Here is a 22209-nt window from a genome sequence, read left to right as displayed (position 1 = left end):
GGAACAGGTGGCATTTCAAAGTACATCATAAAAGCCAGCCCTGGCTGGGAGGGTGTCACTTGCCATCTGCTCGGTCCCTTTCACAAACGTGCCTCCAGGGCCTTCCCTGTTTGACTTCACATCCTATGAAAGTGCAAAGGGATAAAATAATGTCCCCCATCAAGAATATCAAGGAAGCAAAACACTCCATTTCCAAATGGGAAGTATCTTCAGAGGAAAATGATCCTACCCCATGAGAATGGCTGGCATTTTGGCTGAAACGCAAATACTCCAACGGGAGCTTTCAGTCTAGGGATGAGGTTTCCGGACAGGCTCATTTCCTGGGGAGTACTAAGAAGTGCTCCTGGGTGACTTTTGAAGAAAAGCCTGCACCCATGTCCTGGCTGTCGCTCTCCTTTTTCAAAGTGTCTCTCCTCTCTCAAATCCGCACTTAAAATCTAAAGTCTGTACTCTCCATCACCGTAATAAATTCACCGCAACTTTACTTTCTTTTGTTTTTTAGTTTTGAAACAGGGTTTGTCTGTGTTGCCCTGTCTGTCCTGGAACTCACTGTGTAGACCAGGCTGGCCTCGAACTCAGAGATCTGCCAGCCTCTGCCTTTTGAGTGCTGGGATTAAAGACCTGTGCCACCACCACTTGCTAGTTCCAAGACAGCCAGGACTTTTACAAAGAAACCCTGTCTCAAAAAAGAAAAAAAAAAAATTGAATTAACCTTCTCAGGCAAATGCCCCCAATTTTTGTCTTTTTCCTTTTTTGGTAACTAACTTATTTAGGACTGGAGAGATGTCTCAGCAAGTAAAAGCACTTGCTGTACAAGCATGAGGATCTGGCTGGTGGTGGTGGTGGTGGTGGTGGTGGTGGTGGTGGTGGTGGTGGTGGTGGTGGTGCACACCTTTAATCCGAGTGGGCTGAGGAAGAAGGATCTCTGTGAGTTCAAGGCCAGCCTAGTCTATAGAGCTAGTTCCACAACATAGGGTTGTTACACAGAAAAACCCTGTCTCAAAAAAACAAAAAAAACAAACAAAAAAAAAAAAACAAGCATGAGGATCTGAATTCAGATGATCATGTATGTGTGTATGTGTAACCCTAGCCATGTGAGGGGGGTGGAGAGAAGAAGATTACTCAGGTTGGCCCTCAGCCTAGCTCCAGTTCAGTGAAAGACTGTGTCAACGCAGAACACTGAGCTTCTCCTCTGGCCTCAGCAGCCTGTACCTGCACACATACACTCTTGTGCATATACTACACACATATAAATGCTCATTCACACAAATGCATTTGTGAACACACACAGACAAAATGTTATTTTTAACCAGGTAAGAGATACATACCTATAATCCCAGCATTTAGGAGGACCAGGAATTCAAGGTTATCCTCAGTTACATAATGAGTTTGATGCCAGCCTAAGCTACATGACAGACATCCTGTTTCAAAAAGAAAAATAAAAAACAGTCTGGGCAGTGGTGGTGCACACCTTTAATCCCAGAACTTGGGAGGCAGAGCCAGGCCATCTCCATTTTAGGCCAGCCTGGGCTACAGAGAGAGTTCTAGGACAGGCTCCAAAGCTACACAGAGAAACCCTGTCTTGGAAAAAAACAAAAAACAAAACAAAACAAACAAACAATAAACACAAAAGAGGGGTGAGGGTGGGGCTGAAGAGATGGTTTATTGGTTAAGAGCACTTGCGCTCTTCCAGGAGAACCTGAGTTTGATTCCCAGCACCCACACCAGACAGCTGGGACTCCAGCTCCAGGAAATCTGATGCCTCTGGCCTCCTCAAGCACCTGTACTCATGTTCACATACCCACACACAAACACACACACACATATACACGTAATTAAAAATCTTTCAAAAAGATTTCTTTTAAAAAGTAATTTTATTTTTGACTAAGGATATAGCAAAGTTGGTAAAGTGCCTGCCTAGCATGCATAAAGTCCAGGGTTCAGTCCCCAGCACCCCATAAACTGCTTGTGGTGATGCACACTTGTAATCTCAGTACCTGTGAGGGAAGGTAGAAGGATCAGAAGTTCAAGGTCATCCTCCTCAGCTACTCACAGAATCCAAGGCCAGGCTGTAATACATAAGACCCTGTCTCAAACAAACAAATAAGTTACCCTCTGAGCCATCTCGCTGGCCCCCTTACTTGGCCATAATTGTCATGTGATCATTCAGAAATATTCTTCAAATACAGCTTCCTTCCTTGAACTCTCTAATGTCAGCTTCCTGCAAGGTTAGCTACCCACTCCTAACTCCCAAGTGAGGTGTGTCTGTCCCTCTCATGCTCAGAGTGATAGTTCTAAAACCAAAGTCCCAAGAATCTCTTGAGGGCTTCGACAAGGAAGGAAGTACCAGTGGAACAAAGTGTTCTGGCCAGGCAGGACAGTGCCAGAAGAGCCAGGCTCCCTTTAGCAAGCTCTCCTGTCCACTAAGACAAGGACCAAGCAGCTTAGGGCTCCCCGTTCCAACTTGCTCTGGCTACATCAGACCACACAGGCACCCCAAACTCAAACTGCTTTTGTACTTTTTGAACAACTGACTTTCCATTTATAAACACGGAGAGCCATGTGGCTCAGGACAGAAAGGAAAGTGAACGAAAGATGGATTACAAGCCAGGTTTCGGGGTGGCCTGCCTGCCAGATTGACACCAAGGACTATAGGAACAATTACCAATGAAGTTTCCAGCCTTACCCATCCTCCCTGGAATATCAAGGGAACCAGAGAAGTCCAGGCCAGCCAGAACTTCCTCCTTGCCTGCTAGAGGCTCCACCTATGGCTCCCAGGAACAGACACTGATTCCTGACAGCCTCCAGAGGCACAGCCAACCCTGATGAAGTGTCCCTGAATCACAACATAAAATATCACACAATACAAAAATTAGAAACAATATTTATTGTTTCCTGTTAAAATTGGGTGCTCTCACGGAGAAAGAATGTGCAAAAAGAGCCTTCCTACATTATGACTTTCACTTACTCAGGAGGCTGGGGCTGTCTTCACTTGAGTAGGAGAGAAAATTCTCCACCTTCTCCTGGGAATTTAGACAATTCTTGTTTATTTATTTTTTTATTTTCTTGTGTAAAAATATCAAGCAATAGTTAATAGGTGATCTGTTCTTAGGTTTATCTACCTAGTCCATTTATTTGGTAGACAGATGTGGGCTTCAAGTCCACATACATCCCTATGTGCAGGCAAGGAATAGATGGCACCATAGAAATCTGCTGGGTTTTCCTGACTAGTGACTGAAGATCAGGGCCCCTGGTTTAGCTGGTTGAAAACAGGCAAGGGGCAAGTTAGCCATCAGCAATCCAGCGAGGAGTATTTTGAGTGTAGTAGGGCCATCAGTCAACCAGTAGGTGGCAATTTGGCCAAAGGTAGTAAGTCTATAAACTATTTATTCCATCTCCAATTCTCTGGAAATATTCTAAATTCAAGTTTCAAAATGGCATACCAAGTTCTATAAGATAGAGGATATCATTAAGGCAACAGTTTTACCATCATAGCCATGTCCAGAGCTCTGATTCCATCATTCCCCTCCCCTCACTCTTCAGGACTACCTAGTCCTGCCCACTGCTTCTCAGCAACAGTTGTCCAGCATCCAGAAGTCTTGAGCAGTCCTCAGCCTCAAAGGTTGGGGGCAATCCAATTAAGGAACTTCAAGGCAATTTCAAAGCCAAGGAAACAGGCCTAAGAAGAGGTTGGGTGGAAAAGAAAAAACAGCAAGAAAGAGTGACTATTTGTAGATACCACCTCCAGCACCATGCTTGGTTGGCCCTGGCAATATCAGAACCCCTTCCCTACCTAACCCCGTTCCCACCCATCTTAAAGGAGCAAATTAACTGACTTTGGTAACAAACACCTGTCCACCCAATACTCCAGAGGCTAAGTCAGAGAGATCTCAAGTTTGAAACCAACTTGGATTATACAGTAGCACCCTGTCAAAGGAAGAAAGAAGAGATAGGGAAAGGGGAGAAGAGAGGAGAAAAAGGAAGTTATAGTCACTTACTACAATGTGCACGGCCAAGGCTGGGTGTGGTGACACACCCGTACAGTCCTAGCACTTTTACTGGGAGTTTGAAGGCAGCCTGGGCTACATATAGAGAATTTGTTTTTAAAAATATTGGGGGGATGGAGGAGAAGGATGGGGAGAGAAGGAAGAGAGGAAAAAGAGAAAATGCATGTCGTGCAACCACCACTTCTGATAACCAGATCAAGAAATTCAAACCTCTGATTAAAGAGCTCCAAAGGCAAGGCTGGCAGCTGCAGGAAAGCAAGTGGACGAGGGAGCTTTGGCATCCCCAGAGCAAGCAAAAGCCAGTTCCTTGCACCCATAGCTCTTAGCAGATACTCACGGCATTGGCTGGGAAGGCTCGTATCATCACCGCATTGAACCCTTTGTACAAGGAGGTGACTCCTTCATCCCGGATCAGCTCTCTCAGCACATCTCTGAAACCATTTGGATATTTTCCAGGAGGTGCTGTAGGGGAGAACCCAATTTTTTAAGCTCCAGGAAGCTTTGTGACCTGACCACAGCAACCCACCCGGGGACAGTCTAATAATTAAATGTCGGGTCAGAGCTAGCACCAGGGCAAGGACGCCTTGAAGGCCATCTAGAAGTAGTCCACAACTCAGCTGACACTGGGGCAAAGACATACATGTCTGGATTACTGTTGCCAAGGGACTTAAAAAATTGAATTAAATAGCCTCGGGTCATGTTAGAGAGGGAGAAGAGACTCTTTTGATTTGTGTTTAGACTGACGTGAAAGAAATCCTAGTGTTTCTAGAATATACATTGAAGGAGAAGGCTGGTCAGCTATTAAGATTCTGCCATGAAAAAGAGAGAATAAGCCGGGCGGTGGTGGCGCACGCCTTTAATCCCAGCACTCGGGAGGCAGAGGCAGGCGGATCTCTGTGAGTTCGAGGCCAGCCTGGGATACCAAGTGAGTCCCAGGAAAGGCGCAAAGCTACACAGAGAAACCCTGTCTTGAAAAACCAAAAAAAAAAAAAAAGAGAGAGAGAGAATAGAGAATATAGTCTCAGTCTTAAAACCTGAGCACTCACCAGGGATGGTGGTGCACCCCTGCTTATACTCCCAGCACTTGAGTGGTAGATGCAGGAGGAACAAGAATTCAAGATCAGCCTTGGTTATATAGCAAGTTAGAGGCCAGCCTGGGCTACATGAGACCCATTCTCAAACAACAAAAACAAAACCCCTGCACCCCAGAGTAGTCAATGCCAGGGCCCGCTCCCTTCAGATCCACACCACTCACCAGTCTGGAATCGAGATTTGAGCACATCTGGGGGGATGGCCACAACCCAGTTGAAGATCCCCGCAAAGCCTCCAGCCACCAGGACCCGAGGCACACTGAGGTCACTAACACTGCAGAACACCACAGTCCCAGTCAGACACAATCTTGTGATGTTCAGACCAGCCCCTCCACCATACTCAGGGAAGAAGGTACTGAAAGGGCCTTAGGGAGTAGGTTCAAGGTCCATGACCTGGCAGCTGCCACTTTGTTGGAGGAGGTTCCGTGCATTATTTAAAATGCCCTCCACTGAGGAAGGCACAGAGTAAAGGATGTTAGCTGCACCCCAGCAGCTATTAAAGGCAACTACATGGAGCTAAGAACAAGTATCTTGTCTGTTTCAGACCCACTTATGGGAGGAGACAACCTACCCAGAAGTGGGAAAATGGCTTCTACATTCTAATGTTCTTTTCACCTCTTTCCCTCTGGAGTCAAGAAATCTTTAAGCCATTCATATGTCATGAAATACATCCCACTGGCTGGAACATCTGTGAGTGGCAAGAAAGAGATGAATTAAAAAATCAATAAAATCTCCACAGATTGGCACTAGAGTATTCAGAGATTGCTGAGTTCTTTTTAAAAACAATATTTTTTGTTTTTTTTAAGACAAAGTTTCTCTGTGTAGCCCTAGCTGTCCTGGAACTTGATCTGTAGACCAGGCTGGCCTTAAACTCCCAGAGACCCCCTGCATCTGCCTTCCAAGTGCTAGGATTAAAGGTGTGAGCTACCATGGCCCAGCTAATTTTTTCTGAGGTTATAATTAGATCATTTCCCCTTTTCTTTTCTCCCTCTAACCCGCCCCCCATGTACCACCCCTTGCTGTCTTTCAAATTCATGACCTCTTTTTCTTTGTTTTCATATATATATATACACACTATATAAATATATTTATACTACATAAATATATATTTATGTTAAATATATACTGTACATACTATATATGTATATATACACACACATAGATAGTATAAATGCATAAATCCAGCCTTCTTGGTCTGTATAATGTTACTTGTATGCATATATCTTCAGGGCTGACCAATTAGATGTTCTTCTCTGGGGAAGATCCTGAGAAGTTCTTCAGCAGCTACATCCTTTTGTTTTGTTTTGTTTTGTTTTGTTTTGATTTGATTTGTTTTTGAGACAGAGTTTCTCTGTGTAGTCCTGGCTGTCATGGAACTCTCTGTAGACCAGACTGGCCTTGAACTCAGCAATCTGCCTGGCACCCTCTCCCAAGTGCTGGGATTAATTTAAAGGTGTGCTCTACCACCACCCAGCTCATCCTTTTTACTTTTAATTTTTTTACCTTTATTTTTTATTTTATGGGCTAGAGATATGGCTCAGCCATTAAAGGCTAGGCTCACAACCAAAAGAATTTTTTATTTTACTTTATGTGTATGAGAATTTTGTCTGTTTGTATGTCTGTGCACCATATGTGTGCAATGCCCAGAGAGGCCAGAAGAGGGCAACAGATCCTCTAGAACTGGAGTTACAGATAGTGGTAAGCTGTGATGTGGGTGCTGCAAACTGAACCTGAGTACTCTAGCAAAGTAGCCAGTGCTCTTAACCACTAAGCCATCTCTCCAGCTCCTACATCTTTTGTTTGTTTGTTTTTGTTTATTTGAGACAGGGTTTCTCTGTGTAACCTTGGCTGTCCTGGAACTCACTTTGTAGACCAGACCAGCCTAGAACTCAAGACATTCTCCTGCCTGTCTCCCAGAGTGGTGGGATTAAAGGTGTGCTCCACCATGCCAGATACATCCTATTTTTAATAATCACCCTGCAACTATCAGATGCTGCTGAGAGCCAAGCACTAGTGAGTATAAACAAACATGATCTAATGCATCTTCCAAGTCCCTGTAGGTGGTCGTCACAATACACCAACTCTAAGCAGTTACAATTACAGCTAATTGTCTGGCCTTCCTTCAAGCTGCCATCTCAGGGTAAGACTGTCTCTTCCTCAGGAACCCTGCCTGTCAAAACCAAGAGGAGGGCTGGGAGTGTAGCTCAATGGTAAAGCACTGCCTAGCATGCAAAAGCTCCAAAGAGATTCCCACTATTCCTAAGTCTTTCTTTTCCACCTTCTCATCCATTCAGCCATAATTTCTAACTAGTAGCCACTGCCTTCCCATGTCATGACTCCACCCCTGAAGACATTCAGGAAGGATAAACCTCTCCATCCTTCTCTCTGTCCACGCTGGGTGAGAGTGCCCATAAGCAGGACACACACTACAGGTTTGTAAGGGCATGTGTCAACACTGATCTATAGTCCAGGTAAGCGACTCTGTGACAGACTCTTATCCCCTGACCTTCCCAGGTGACCTAGGTGTGGTACTTCAGAGTTTACCTCGTAGGAGGGTAAGCATAGTCCCTTTGTAGAAGGCACGGATCCCATACTCCTGATAGAGCTTCTTTGCACAGTCCAAGGTACCACTGTATTTGTTTTCCCCTGTAGAAACCTGAATCTGGGAGGGATGGAAGGTCATCAAGTCAAAACAGCAATTGATAGACCCAGCAGGTTTGGGGTTCCCTGGCTGGCCACCTAGCTTAATCATTGAGCCTCAGGCTAGTGAGAGACCTTGCCTCAAAAGACAAGGTAGATAGGTGGAGCCTTACAGACAACACCTGTAGCCGAGGCCTGGCCTCCACATGCTCATGTAGATACATACCTGCTCATAAAAAGACAATAAATGCCAACAAGATGCCAGGGGTGTTAGAACTCTGACAAAGATTTATAAAGCAGTCATGATAAAAATCGTTTAATGAAAAAATTTTGAGTATGCTTGAAACATAAAAATAGCCACAGCAAAGAAATGGATAGTTTTAGCAGAGAAATTAGAACATACAAAGAAGAAACAAACAAAATTCCAAAGTGAAAAAGCAAACTGAAACAAAAGCCTCAGTGGCTACCTCTCTCAACAGCAGCAAAGAAGGAAGGGGCACCATCTCTGAAGAAGAAAAGAGACTGGCCAGTGAGCTGGCTCCGTGGACGGACAAGGCGGTGCTGTGCGGGCCTGTGATACACGCGAAGGCGGAAGGAGAGTGCCGCCCCCACAGGTGTCTCTGACAGTCACATATGCACTGTGGCTGTGTTCCCCATCCCAGTAACAGGAAGTCATTTTTAAATTTTCTTTAAAAATAAGTTTGTTTGTTTGTTTGTTTAAACCAAGCATGATGGTGCATGCCTGTAATCCCAGTGGCGGAGAGGAAGAGACAGGAGGACCGGGAGTTCAAGGCTACTATTCTCTACATAGTAAACATGAGGCTACATGAGACTCTGTTTCAAAAACAAACAAACAAAACTCAATAAAACCCAAAGCAAAACAAACATAACTAAAACAATATAGTAAGCGAATAAAATGTCACATGATGCATCCGTTCAGACCTACCTGCCCTTATCAACAGCACTTCAGAAACTGAAAGGTCATTCTTGGGGGACTAAACCTTGGACTTTGCATATGCTAAGCAGATACTCTACCACTGAGCCATATCATCTCTCATCAGAGGCAGGGTTTTTAATGTAGCCTTGGCTGTCCTGGAACTCTATGTAGATCAGGCTGGCCTTGAACTGTCTGCCTCTTCTTCCCAGTGCTGGGATTAAAGGCGTGCGCCACCATGCCTGGCTCATTCTATAATTTTTTAATTTCAAGAACTTCTGAATTTTAGGACTCATGCTTGCAATCCCAGCACTCTGGAAGTACAGGCGGTGTGATCTGATATTCAAGGCCACCCTCAGGTATACAGCCAATTTGAGGGCACCTGTGTTCTTTCTAGTTCAGGGTTATTATAAATAAAGATATCACACACACATTTGCATACAAAGATTTAAGTGTTTATTTCTCTGAGCTCAATGCCCAGCACTCTACAGTTGCTGGGTTGTTGTATAGTAGTTAAATCCTTAGCTGTTGCTTGTTTGGATTTTTGTTTTTGTTTTCATTTTAGCTTTTGGTACTTTGATACAGGGTATCCTTAGGTAGCCCAGGCTGGCCTATAACTCTCTCTATAGCCCAGGATAACAATGAACTTGTAGCAAGCCTCCTGCTTCAGCCTCCTGAGTGCTGGGATTATAGTTCTGTGCCACAACACATGAACATATGCTCCTCCTGCCTCCTCTCCAGCACATGCCTCCTGGAAGGCACCCCAACAGCTGGTATCTAGCTCTTGATTCTTCCATGTTTCTGAAAGCCTTGTTTTGCCCAACTGCTCTAAAGATCTCACAGAGGGTTAAAGTACATAAATACAAATCCAGGCATAGCAGAACATGCCCAAGACCTCAACACTTGCCAAGGATAGGAAGACTGAGGCAGGAGGATCATGAGTTTGAGGCCAGCCTGTGCCACATAGTAAGACTGTGACTCAAAACAACAAACCCACAAAAATACTAATGCACATGCAGAACTGCGTGCTTGCGTCCTCCTCACAGACCACACTTTACCTGCAGTAAGCACTTGATCCTTTCTCCAGGGGTCATGATTCCTGTGGTGAACACACCAGATAACATCCCAGCTGCAAACACCTGCGGGTAGCTGCATTGAACAAAACCAGAAACAATCACCTGTGGTTATCCATTGAGGCTAAGGTGATCCCACCAGAGAACGGTTTTGTCAGGAAAAGCGAGAACATGGACTGGGGAGAAGCACGGCCACAAGTACACCACATTCTACACAAAGACTAGGTTCCTGATAAATTCTAACATCAAATTTACCAAAGCCAGGGGCCCAATGTCAAGAACAGGAGGCCCTTGGTGCCCACATGTAATAGGCACACACTCAGAATCCCCTCCTCCTAGAGAAAAGCTTTATAGTGAGGTGTGGTTTCCACCATGAGCCTGCTGTGCTCAGTAACTCTGGACAAGTTACCAGGTCTCTGCAAGCCTTGATTTCCTAGCTGTAAAATATTGGGTTGCTGTGGGGCAAGGAGAGCCTCTAACCTGAGCTCTAAACCCCAGTGGACCCCAGTTCCCCTCCAATATCACATACCCTGGGCACTAAGGGCCTAGAACATGAAGCCAAGACTCAAGTAGAAAAGCTTCAAGGTCAAGGAGAATGGTTGTGGCCATCCCGCAGGCTGAGGGACAGCCAAGTGCTCTGGTTTCAGTACTGTTGCTGGGATAAAATACCCTGAGCAAAGCAACCTAAGGGAAGATGAGGTTTGTCTCACAATACCCATGGTCACAACCCATCATTTGGGGGCCATGAGACAGGAAGTCAAGCAGCTCGTTATACCACATTTACAGTCAAGGACAGAGGGGAACAAATGCACCCATGCCACCTGCTTTTAGCTTCTCTAGTCTTCAGTCTTATATAGTTCAGAGCCCCTGTTTAGAAAATGACGCCACTCACAATGGCCTAAATCTTTCTACATCAATCAACAATAAGACATGCCCACAAACCAACCAAATAGACGATTACTACAATTGGAATTCTCTTCACAGGTGACTCTAAGTTGTGGCAAAACGACATTTAAAACTAACCTTCAAAAATAAATAAATAAATAAAATTTAAAAAAAAAAAAAACCTAACCTTCAGCCACGCAGTAGTGGTATATGCCTTTAATCCCAGCACTCAGAAGGCAGAGGCAGACAGAGCTCTGTGACTTCAAAGCCAGCCTGGTCTACAGAGTGAGTTCCAAGACAGCTAGGGCTACACAGAGAAACCCTGTCTCGAAAAAAACAAAGTAACAAAAAACAGAAACAGAAACAAAAAAATACCTCCCCTTCATAACAATCCAGTAATGAGGACTGTAATGTAAGTGTTGAGAAAAGCTAAGTCAATGAAGGTACCCAGGAATGATGGGTCCTCACTCTAACTCCCACAGAATAAAGCAGCCTGAGTATGAGAAAGAATTTGAAACTCCTAGTGTCTATCACTAAAGCTGTCTGAGCCACCTCTAGCAAGGCCTTATCTTTCTAGGATTAGTAATACCAGCATGGCCAGATGATGGGACACAAAGTGACATTCAGCACTTCAATAGAGTACTGTTCCCCCCCGCCCCCTGTAATTTACCAAATGTTGCTGAAAATTTGGCCCTTACTGGCCCATACTGGTCCTTGCACAGGCCTCATTAGTCCAAAGCTCTGACAACTGAGCCTTCAGGCCAGAACCACCCCAAAGGAGTCCAAGACAAGGGAAACAGATGCGAAACAGCAATAGGGGAGGGACATCTTGTCCTGGCTGCTTCCCTGTAGGAACAGCAGCAGTTTTGACAACCCAGTTCTTCTATGCACTCACAAAGGCTGACATGTCTACTTCAGACATAGAAGCCAAGCACACAGGCTGACAGCTGAACTGGTGTTTTGTTTCTTTTCATTTCAACAGAGGTCTTATATTGCCCAGGCTGGCCCTGGACTCTTAACAGGGGCCACAGGGCCAACTTACAGGGTATTTGTTTTGTTTTTGAGACAGGATCTCATGTAGCCCAGGTGGGCCTAGATCCCACTATGTAGCTGAGGATGACTTTGAACTCCTGATCCTCTTCCCTCTACTTCCCAAGGATATGCAGAAGTATAGGTATGTGCCACCAAGCCTGGCACAGGGTATTTTTAAATGTGCTGGTGATGTGAAGTCTTCCAAAGTGGCTGCACCAGTTTGTATCAATGTACATATTTTTGGGGCTGGGTGGTGGAGACCTGTAGCCCTAGCTACTTGGGAAGCTGAGACAGGAAGATCTTACAGGTTCAAGGATTGCCTGAGTTACAGAATAAATTGAAAGGCAGTCTAGGCAACATGGTGAGAGGTTGTCTCAAAACTAAAGAGTAAGCACAAATGAATAAAAGAGGGCTGGGCTGGGTATGGTAGTGTACACCTTTAATCCTAGCACCCAGAAGGCAGAGACTGATGGATCTCTAGGAATCTGAGGCTATCCTGGTCTACATAATGAGTTCCCAGCCAGCCAAAGCTGCATATGGTGAGACCCTGTCTCAAAAAAGTAAAATAAAGAGTTTGAAGCCTGGTCTACAGAGCGAGTTCCAGGACAGCTAGGGCTACAGAGAGAAACCCTGTCTTGAAAAACAAACAAACAAAAAAGCAAGTAAAATAAAATAAAAGGCTAGAAATACAGCTCAATGATACAGTGCCTGTCCAGCATGTGTGAAGTCCCAGTTTCAATCCTCAGTGCTGTCATTTTTTTTAAAGTGTAAGCCTATCCAAAGAGCTGTAATCACTGTTTAATTGGCAGATGATTTTCCCCAGAAACAACGCCCACTCGCTGCCTTGTAGGCCCGCCCAGGTGGCACAGACTTCTTACATAGATGCCTAGCTTCACAACCTCCACTCTTCCCAAGGTGCCCAACCTTAGGGACTGTTCCCAAAATAGGATCGTGTGTGCACATAGGACACCATGTGGACACTATGAACACCTGGCCTACTCTGCTACTCCCCACCCCCATTCCAGGAGGTATCTGTGAGTGCTGGGTTTCCATTTCAGCGCTCTGGTAAAACGCCTTTCCCTGCTAAGTGCCTGTAGGGAGGTAATGGCTGCAAGGTAGACCGAATGGTGGGATGGGGTCCTGAGTGTCTCATTCTGCTTCTAGAGGAAGGCTATTTCTCTCATGCTGATGTGACTACATGGGAACAGAGCTTATAAGCATGGTACAGCTGTGAGCTGTCACATCACACAAAGGTGTTCAGAGATGCTATGTATCCTGAGGACCTTGGTCTGCCAGCCATCCAACTGCTTCAAAACAAACCTCACATCTGGGGCCCTGACAGTCTCTACACAATGACTCCAGGAACAGAATCTCACATTACAAACACCTTTATCTGCATCTTAGACCCTTACTCTGTTATAGGCTGAAGCGGGGACAGAAGATGATCATGTGACACCCTGACCTCCTCCCTTGAGCTCCCAGATGAGAGCTTTGCCAGCCTTGGTGGTCCTTGTGTTTCCTGCAGCCTTTCAGGGGTTGTTTCCTGTTGGGCTCAAGACTGGGGACACCTTGTCAAATCAAGCATTTCACTCAGAAGTCCCCAGCATTCTGAGAATGCTTGGACATTAATCTTTTTTTAAATGTTGAGGTATAATTCTGACTCAATTGTCTCCCCCCCCCCCCCCCCCCCCCCCCCCCCGAGATAGGTAGCCCTGGTTGTCCCGAAACTCACTCTGTAGACCAGGCTGGCCTTGAACTCACAGAGATCTGCCAGCCTCTGCCTCCTGAGTGATAGGATTAAGGGCATGTGCCACCACTGCCTGGCTCACTTGATTCTTTAGACCCAAACTGGCACTAAAAATTTACTGAAAGAACATAAAAGGGGCTGAAGAGATGGCTCAGTAGTTAAGAACACTGGCTGCTCTTCCAGAGGACCCAGGGTGGACTCCCAGTACCGACAAGGCAGCTCACAACAGTCTGAAGCATCAGTACCATGAGATCTGACATCTTCTTGGCACTGCACCCATGTGGTACACAGACATACTTGCAGGCAAAACACCCCTACACATAAAATAACAAAATAACTTTTTTTTAAATTTAAAGAATCTACAATAAGGACTGGGAATATACCTCAGTTAGGAGAATGTTTGCATGGACAAAGCCCTGGGTTCCATGCCCGGCACTGCATGAAGCCAGGGGTGGTGGAGCACAACCCTAATCTGAGGACAATAGGTAGAGGAAAGGGGATCAGAAGTTCAAGGTCATCTTGGCTACACTGGGAGTCCTTTTTAAAATTAATTTTATGTGCGTGAATGTTTTACCAGTCTGTATGTATGTACAGCATGAACACACCTGGTGCCTGAGAAGGTCACAAGGATCTGATCCCCAGAACTGGAGTTAACAGAATTTTCAGCCATCATTTGGGTGCTGGGAACCAAACCTAGGCATCTGCAAAAGCAACTAAGCCATCTCTCCAGCTCCTGGAACCTTCTCTTAAGCAGCTAACAGAAAGCAAGTCTACTTCTGTCCTTAATGTGGCACAAGCAGCACCACAGCACTTGACATGCATTTCAGCATTCAGCTCCCCAACAGCAGTGTGCAGTGGGGATTCACTATGGAAAAGAAATCAACAACAACCTGGCGAAGAGGCAGGGAAGGGCTCTTTCCTTCTTTTACCCTTTCATTTCACAGAACAAAGGAAACACAGGTTCTTCCTTCACTCAGAATGCCTACAAGTCAACCCTGGGACCCAGAGGACAGTGTAGTGGTGAAGACTTTCCCTTAGCACATATCACACCACCAAGGGCAGCACCGAGTGCTGCCTGAGAGTACTTACTTAAGTATATCCTCTGGAGATTTCTGCTGTAGTTTCTTCCCCAAACCAAACCCAAAGAAGCACACAGCGAACATAGGGGTGACTCCAATCAAGGGCGCAGCCATGCCCCGGTACAGTCCCGTGATGCCCTGCAAGAGGTCACAGAAACAGAGTCTGCTCAAGATACTACCACTGTATTTGAGTCCTGGGAATCAAACCAAGGGCCCAGCATGAGCTCACCTCTGAACTGTACCCCCAACTCTCTACCACTTCCAAAACAGCGAAGTCACATAGCCTCTAACTCGAGACTTTCTTCTTCACCTTTTTCAAGCACAGAGAGATTTACCTAGCTCCCCCTCCCCGCATTTGTGTGTGTGTGTGTGTGTGTGTGTGTGTGTGTGTGTGTATGCATGTTTAGGTGTACATGTGTGTGCCAGTGCACATGAGTGCATGTGTAGGTCAGAAGTTATCCTTAGGTATCAGTCCATAGGCATCATTCACTTTTTTTGTTTTGATTTGTTTTTTGAGACAGGGTCTCTCTATGTAGTCCTGGCTATCATATGCAGGTTGTATTTTAGTGTAATTGTAATCTTAGCAGAGAGTGAGGTAGAAGGGCTAATGGGAGCTCAAGTATAGTATGGGATGCAGCATGAGACACCATCTCAAAACATCAAAAAAAGAAGACAGGGGACCTGAGAGGTACTCCAATGCTTTAGAGCATTCCTCTTACTGAGGAACTGGCTTTAACTCTTAGCACACACATGGTGGCTCACAACCATCCATAACTCCAGCTCCACAAGATCCCATTCCATTTTCTGAACTATATAGGCACCAGGCACATACATGGACATCCATACTCATAAATAATAATAATTTTAAAAATTACATTCTATTGCCAGGCAGTGGTGGTGCATCCCTTTCATCCCAGCATTCAGGAGGCAGAGGCAGGTGGATTTCTGTGAGTTCAAGGCCAACCTAGTCTACAAAGGGAGTTACAGGACAGCCAGAGCTACACAGAGAAACCCTGTCTTGAAAAACCAAAGGAAAAAAATAAATCACTTTCTATTAAAAATGATATAATCAAATAACCCTAAAACAATTAAATGTTCCTGTCTAGGAGTGTGGAGATTCTGCTGGCCTCTTTTTTTCTCTAGACCTCATATACTTCTTTTTTGATTTTTCTGTTGTTGTTTTTCAGATATTTATTTTATGAGTGTTTTGTCTGAACATATGTGTGTGCACACATGTGTCCCTGGTGCCCTCAGAGGTCAGAATAAGGTGTTGGGTGCACTGGAACTGAGTTATGAATGGTTGTGAGTGCTATAAGAGTGCTGAGTACCACGCCTGGTCGTGTGCAAGAACAGTAAATATTCTCCACTGCTGAACCATTTCTCTAGTCCTGTATTGTTCTTTGATACAGGAGCTCTCCATGTAGTCCAGGCTAACCTTGCACTCAGATCTTTTTATCCCAGCTTTCCAAGTGTTGGAATTACAGGCACATGCCACCACATGGCAAGATGTGAATTTTTACTTTTTTTTTTTTTTTGGTTTTTCAAGACAGGGTTTCTCTGTGTAGTGCTGGTGCCTGTCCTAGATCTCACTCTGCAGACCAGGCTGGCCTCGAACTCACAGAGATCCGCATGGTTCTACCTCCCAAGTGTGCTGGGATTAAAGGCGTGCGCCACTGCTGCCCAGCCAGAGCAAAGCATTTCATTGGCTTCATTCATCTGTATAAATGGTAGCTGGAATTATCAGGCTCCAGAGCAGATGAGGAGAATACGGCTCGGAAGCTACCGCTGTGGCCAGCAGAATCACACAGCTGTCTTCTTCCCCTGGGAGTAGTGCCAACCCCTGAATACAGTCCCCCGAGGAAGGAACGCCCAGCACCCGAAGCACACCTCTTTAATAAGAGTCTTCCGGAAACAGTCGAAGGTCCCGGAGTACATAGGTGGCTGTCCCGGTAAACTTGGTGGTTGTGTCTGCAGTCGGACCTGAAACCGGAAATTACAATAATCACCTTCCAGAATTACCAGCAATGACCCAACTTCCCTCCTCTTCTCTCCCTTCCTCCTCCTCTTCCTCCTCCTCATTTACAGAGCTGAAGATGAAACCTAGAACCCTGTATAAAGCAACTTTCCCACTGAGCTATGTCCTCAGCCCTTCAACTTCATTTAAGCAGGGAAATGTGGGCCTTTGTGGACATCTTCAGCATTTTCTTAATCTGATAGGTAAATTTGATTCACTGTTTCATCAGTACTCATTCTATTTATTTATCTTTGGCTTTGGAGACCAGGCTTCATTCCTTTTATATATATATATATTTTTTGCTTTATGTATATGAGTGTTTTGTCTGACCACATTATACACACCACATGCATTCAGTGCCCGTAGTCTGCCAGAACCTCAGGAACTAGTTATAGTTGTAAAATGCCATGTGGATGCTGGGAACGGAAACAGTCCTATGCAAGAGCAGTAAGTGCTCTTAAGCTGAGCCACAGCCAGCTCTCCATCATCTCATCTTTTGCAAGCACTTTTTATATTTATTCTCTGACAATTTCATACACGTATAAAATGCATCTCATGCATATAATTCATCTCCCTCCTACTTCCTCCACACACACCCACAACAAGTTCATTATTTTTACTGTCAAATATTTCTTTTCTTTTCTTTTTTTTTTTTTTTAGATTTTATTTATTTATTATGTATATAACATTCTGCCTCCATGTATCCTTGCATGCCAGAAGAGGGCACCAGATTTCATTATAGATGGCTGTGAGCCACCATGTGGGTGCTGGGAATTGAACTCATGACCTCTGGAAGATCAGTCAATGCTCTTAACTTCTGAGCCATCTCTCCAGCCCTACTGTCAAATATTTCATTGGACACAAAATTATATATATATACATTCATCAACACTTTGCTTGGTTTTATGTTGCACTGGGGACTGAACCCAGGGCTTCGTGCAGGCTAAGCAAACACTCTACCAGTGACCATGCTACATCCTGAACCATGAGGCATCTTCTTGACTATTTTACAAAAAAAAAACAAAAAACACTGAGCCAAGCTGGGCATGGGAGCACTTAAGACGGGAGAACCAGGAGTTTGTCATCTTTGCCCATATAATGAGTCCAAGGCCAGACTGAGCTACAAGAGAATCTATCTCAAGAAGAAACAGAACTAAGGCAGACCACCCACCCCAAGTGCTCCCCCAAATATGACTCAAAAAGATTATGAGCATTAATGAGTCTTTATTTAGCCCCTTAAGACTTAGGGTAAAGTTCTATATTGTGACAGAAACAGAAACAGCTAGTCCTCCTTAGTCTGCTTCCAGGGTGTTTCCCCTGCTGCTCTCCAAATGCCTCTCAAGGCTGTCCTCACACCAACCTTTCCAAAACCTCATTTCAACATGTTCTTCCTCCACTTCTTTATAAATCTTTATTGTTGCATGTGTATGCAACAACAAAAAAGGAATGCCTTCCTTACTCGGACCTTACATGTCTGAGTAAGGAAGGCATTCACTGGGCAGCAGGAATGACATGCAAATCTGTGGGGTTTACAGGACACAACAGTCATAATGTCCAGTGGTTATCACTGCTTTATATCCCAAGTCCCTTATGTTCACCTTCAGATTCTCCATGGTAGGCATAACCTTCCACAGTAAGCAGGGAAGAGCAGTGGGAAGAACTTCTGATGCAGGGCTGGGGATGTAGCTCAGTGGTAGAGCATTTGTCTAGCATACGTAACGTCCTGGATTTAATCTTTAAAGCGGGGGAGGGGAGAACACAACTTCATTTGGCCAGGCAAGCCTTTAGTCCCAGCACTTGGGAGGCAGAGGCAAGTAGATCTCTGAGTTTAAGGTCGGCCTGGTATCCCAAACTGGCCTCAAATTCAATTTGCAGCAGAAGGTGCCCTTGACCTTCTTAGCCCTCTGCTTCTACTCCCCAAGTGCCAAGTGCCGGTATTAAGGGGCATCCTGCTTAGGTTTTACATGGTGCTGGGTATCAAAACTAAGGTTTTAATGCATGCTAGGCAAGTATTCTCTCAACTGAGCTACACTGCTACCACACTGATTTTTTTTAATGTTCCTTCTATTTATCTCATCATGACATCGGCCATCCCAACTAGTGAGGACCCTCAGCTGACAACACATCTTCACCCCATATCCCAGCTCACACTTGCCTCGCCTTTACTCCTGCCCCAAACTACGTGTTGGAACTTAACCCCAAAATGCAGTAACAGTGCTGGGAGGTCAGACCTGCTGGAAGGTGCTTGTTCTTAGTGGATTAATGTCAACTGAAAAAAGGCCTGAGTTTGATCTCTTGCTTTTCACCATGGCATGACACAGCACAACAGCACTCCCAGCCTCCAGAACTGTAAGGAATAAATCTCTGTCCTTTAGAAACTGCTAGCCTCCAATGTTCCAAGACCTAAGACAGCAGGCAGCTTTTCTTTTCTTTTTTTTTTTTTTTTTTTTTTTTGTTTGCTTTGTTTTTCGGGTTTCTTTTTTTTTTTTTTGTTTGTTTGTTTGTTTGTTTGTTTGTTTGTTTGAGAAAGGTTTTCTCTATGTAACAGCCCTGGCTGGCCTGCAACTCGCTCTGTAGATCAGGCTGGCTTCCTGGAACTCACAGAGATCTGCCTGCCTCTGCTTCCTGAGTGCTGGGATTAAAGGCTTGGGCTGCCACATCCAGCAAAAATCATCCAGTTTTTAAATACCTGCTCCAACCCTACCTTCCATAAAAATTTTCCAAGCCCCAGTTCTGAAGTGTGCCAATTCTCAGTTAACAGGACATGTAGGCCATGACTCAGTCGCCTTGAACCTCTGAAAGATCCTTCAAGTACTTGGGAGGTAGAAGAATAAGTTCAAGGTCATCTTTTTCTACATAATGAGTTTGAGGCCAGCATAAAATACATGAGACCCTTCCTCAAAACCAAAACCAAATCATAAAAGCACCAGGGTTTAGTTGGTGACCACCTAGCTCTCTGAGGTCAAAAGGACAGCAGTCAGCAATCTGTGGTTTTGATTTACACTAAAAGGAAAAGTCTTCTGTTGTCTTCTGTAGTCAACATGCCAGTAAGCATTTTCAGTCATTTATAATTCAGTACAGAGGTCACTGGGGCCTTGCTGGGAGGAACGTCAAGAACAAGAGAATCCGAGATAGGAGCAACATTTACATAAGGAGACAGTAAGGATATGAGACTTTTAAAAGACTCAGGTCAGCCGGGCGGTGGTGGCGCACGTCTTTAATCCCAGCACTTGGGAGGCAGAGCCAGGCGGATCTCTGTGAGTTCGAGGCCAGCCTGGGCTACCAAGTGAGTCCCAGGAAAGGCGCAAAGCTACACAAAGAAACCCTGTCTCGAAAAACCAAAAAAAAAAAAAAAAAAAAAAAAAAAGACTCAGGTCAGGTATGCAGACCAAGATTTCTGCCTCTGTAGAATAAGATTAGGAATAAAAGCCACACACACAGAGCTACTTGAAGGAACCACTTCCTTAGAAGCACCAACACAAGTACAGCCCTCACTGCCTGCCAAGATCTGATTTCAAACTGCAGAACAGTACAGAATCCCCCAGAATGGGCTCTGTCTTTGGTCAGCTTCAATCTTGAACAGAAGCAGCCATCAGGATAGCTGCTGCCCAAGCCTGCCAACAGGAAGAACACTTGGACACTATTTTCTTTCCGAGGAAACTGATATCCTAACAAGCCCCAACACTGGCTACCACCCTCATGGGACTCATGTCTTCTCTGGGTCCCATGCCCCAGCAACACACATCCATACACACAAAAGGCTCATGTCTTCTCCCCACAGGCTCATCCTGGCTGTGACCTATGATTTTCCTTCAAGTCCATGTCCAGGAATGAAGAAAAAAAAAAAAATGAGGCTTCAGGAGCTAAGTCATAGGATGTAGACTTTGGTCTCCAGCAAGACCTTGCTGAGTGCAGCAAGGGGAAGAATGGAGGAGTGAGAAGAGAAAGATCCAGGAGCAAGCTCTGGTGGGTGTCCTCTGTGATCACGATTTCCTGGGCTGAAAGCGGCTAGTCACTGGGTCCACCCTTGCTCCCTATGGGGGTGACTATGCAATGAGTTATGACGCTTAACCTGCAGTGAGTGACTGGCTGAAAATGGTCAATTGCCTCTTCAGGCAAAGAAAACTGCACAAGAGAAGGCCACAGGCACACTGGCCTCACAGGACTGTGTCAAAGGACATCTTTGCCACCTTTGTCCTTTGTTTTTTTGGGGGAGGCTGGGTTTACAGAGATCCTGTTTCAATCTTTATAATAAAATATTAGGATTAACTGGAAACAGGTTTAGAAACAGAGTAAGTTTTTCCTTTTTATCTCAAAAGAAATAGTGTAGGGTCAGAAAAGACGGTCAAACGAAGACCTTGAAACAGCGGCTGCCTGGGCTCTTGGGGCGCGAGGGACAGCCTCTGCCCACTCCTTAGAATGATCCTCGAGATTTTTTTTTTTTCTTTTTGAGGTGCAGGGGGTGTTGCATGCTGAGCCTTTCTCCCTGTTAGGTAGACAGCGCTCTACTTACAAGCTACACACCAACCCTCGGTCAACTTCCCACGGAAGCATCTAACCCGTCCCACTCTTGTCTAGAGGCAGCATCTCACGGGGGACCCTACTTTCCGCGTCGCCTCGGGCGCCCCCCCCATAAGCCCCCAGTCCAGACTCCGCGCACCTTGATCGTGTCCAGGGGGTGCCCCACAAACACCAGGCACATGCCGCCAAAGCCGCCGGCCACGAGGTTCTTTAGCGGACTGATGGGCTTCGGCTCGTCTGCCATGGTCAGTCTTCTGTCAGTCTACCTGGCAGCTCCGGGCGGTCCAGGTCTTGCTCCGCTGCCCCAGCTACACTACAGGTTCCGCCGACCTTTCGCCTACATTAGGGAGGGCGGGGCCTTGGGCAGGTCGGAAGGAGGGTCCAGTTGGCCTAGCATGGCTTCCGCCCGAAGTCTGCTTCCGGCTGCAGCTGCTCCGTAGTGGGCGGGGCTTCCTTAATGCTGTATGGGAGGGGCTTGGGAGTGTCTATCATGGACTTACTCCTCTGGGAAGCTTTCTTGGACTTTTTTCCCCCTCTGGTCCTCTGTGGTCCAGTGTATCTGTGCACTCCACAGAGGTCGCACACCCTTTTATGTGCCAGCCAGCCACTCTTTTTAGGTGCTGAACAACAGCAGAAGTATAGCACTCAGGTCCCTGTCCTTAAAAGTTTGATAAACCATGACAAAGATAAGTGAAAAATGCATAGTACATCTTATGGTAAAAATGTCTCTGTAAGAAAACAAATCTGGGAAGAATTAAACTGTGGGAGACGAATAATTTGTAGTTCTGTTTAGTTAAACAAGAGAAGATCTCATTGGGAAAGTAAAGGATTAAGATCTGAGGTAAGGAAATGAGTCCCATCCATAGATACTGGGTGAAGGACATTTCTGGCAGAAGTAAAAGAAAATGCAAAAACTCTGAGATGGCCGTAACCACAGGGGGGGGGGGGGAGAAGAGAAGAGGAGGAGGAGGAGGAGGAAGAGAAAAGAGAGACAGACAGAAACAGACAGACAGACAGAGGAGGAGCTGATGAGGACAGAGAAGAAATGGAGACTTACCAGAAGCAACTTCATGTGTAACTGTGAGGACATCAGTCTCTTCTGTGAAGGTTTTGGGCAGAGAATAACAATCTGAGCAAGGAGAAAACAAAGAGACTTGAGAAGATTAAATGTCACAAGTAGAGATGT

General features: G+C 45.4%; 1 protein-coding gene across 1 annotated transcript; it reads right to left on the bottom strand.

Moving 5' to 3' along the window:
- Positions 1–2868: 2868 nt before the first annotated feature.
- Slc25a20 (solute carrier family 25 member 20) lies at positions 2869–21435 on the bottom strand. The gene is made up of 9 exons (XM_059268700.1): positions 21163–21435; positions 16376–16468; positions 14499–14626; positions 9731–9821; positions 7643–7760; positions 5714–5786; positions 5263–5372; positions 4345–4469; positions 2869–3679 (listed from the first exon to the last, which is right to left on the bottom strand). The coding sequence occupies exons 1-9, from the start codon at positions 21265–21267 to the stop codon at positions 3617–3619; spliced, it is 906 nt and encodes a 301-aa protein (XP_059124683.1). The 5' UTR covers positions 21268–21435; the 3' UTR covers positions 2869–3616.
- Positions 21436–22209: the final 774 nt, after the last annotated feature.

Source organism: Peromyscus eremicus, chromosome 7 (genome assembly GCF_949786415.1).
Source record: "Peromyscus eremicus chromosome 7, PerEre_H2_v1, whole genome shotgun sequence".
NCBI lineage: Eukaryota > Metazoa > Chordata > Mammalia > Rodentia > Cricetidae > Peromyscus > Peromyscus eremicus.
Note: the sequence above shows the minus strand (reverse complement) of the source record. Positions and strands in the feature narration are given on the sequence as shown.

Coding starts and splice junctions, on each gene's coding strand:
- Slc25a20 (XM_059268700.1), bottom strand. CDS start 21,267: ATGGCAGACGAGCCGAAGCCCATCAGTCCGCTAAAGAACCTCGTGGCC. Junction 9,822..14,498: donor TCTCCAGAGGATATACTTAA/GTAAGTACTCTC, acceptor TGTTCAATGCAG/CTACCCGCAGGTGTTTGCAG. Junction 3,680..4,344: donor GAGCCTTCCCAGCCAATGCC/GTGAGTATCTGC, acceptor ACCTCTTCTTAG/GCCTGTTTCCTTGGCTTTGA.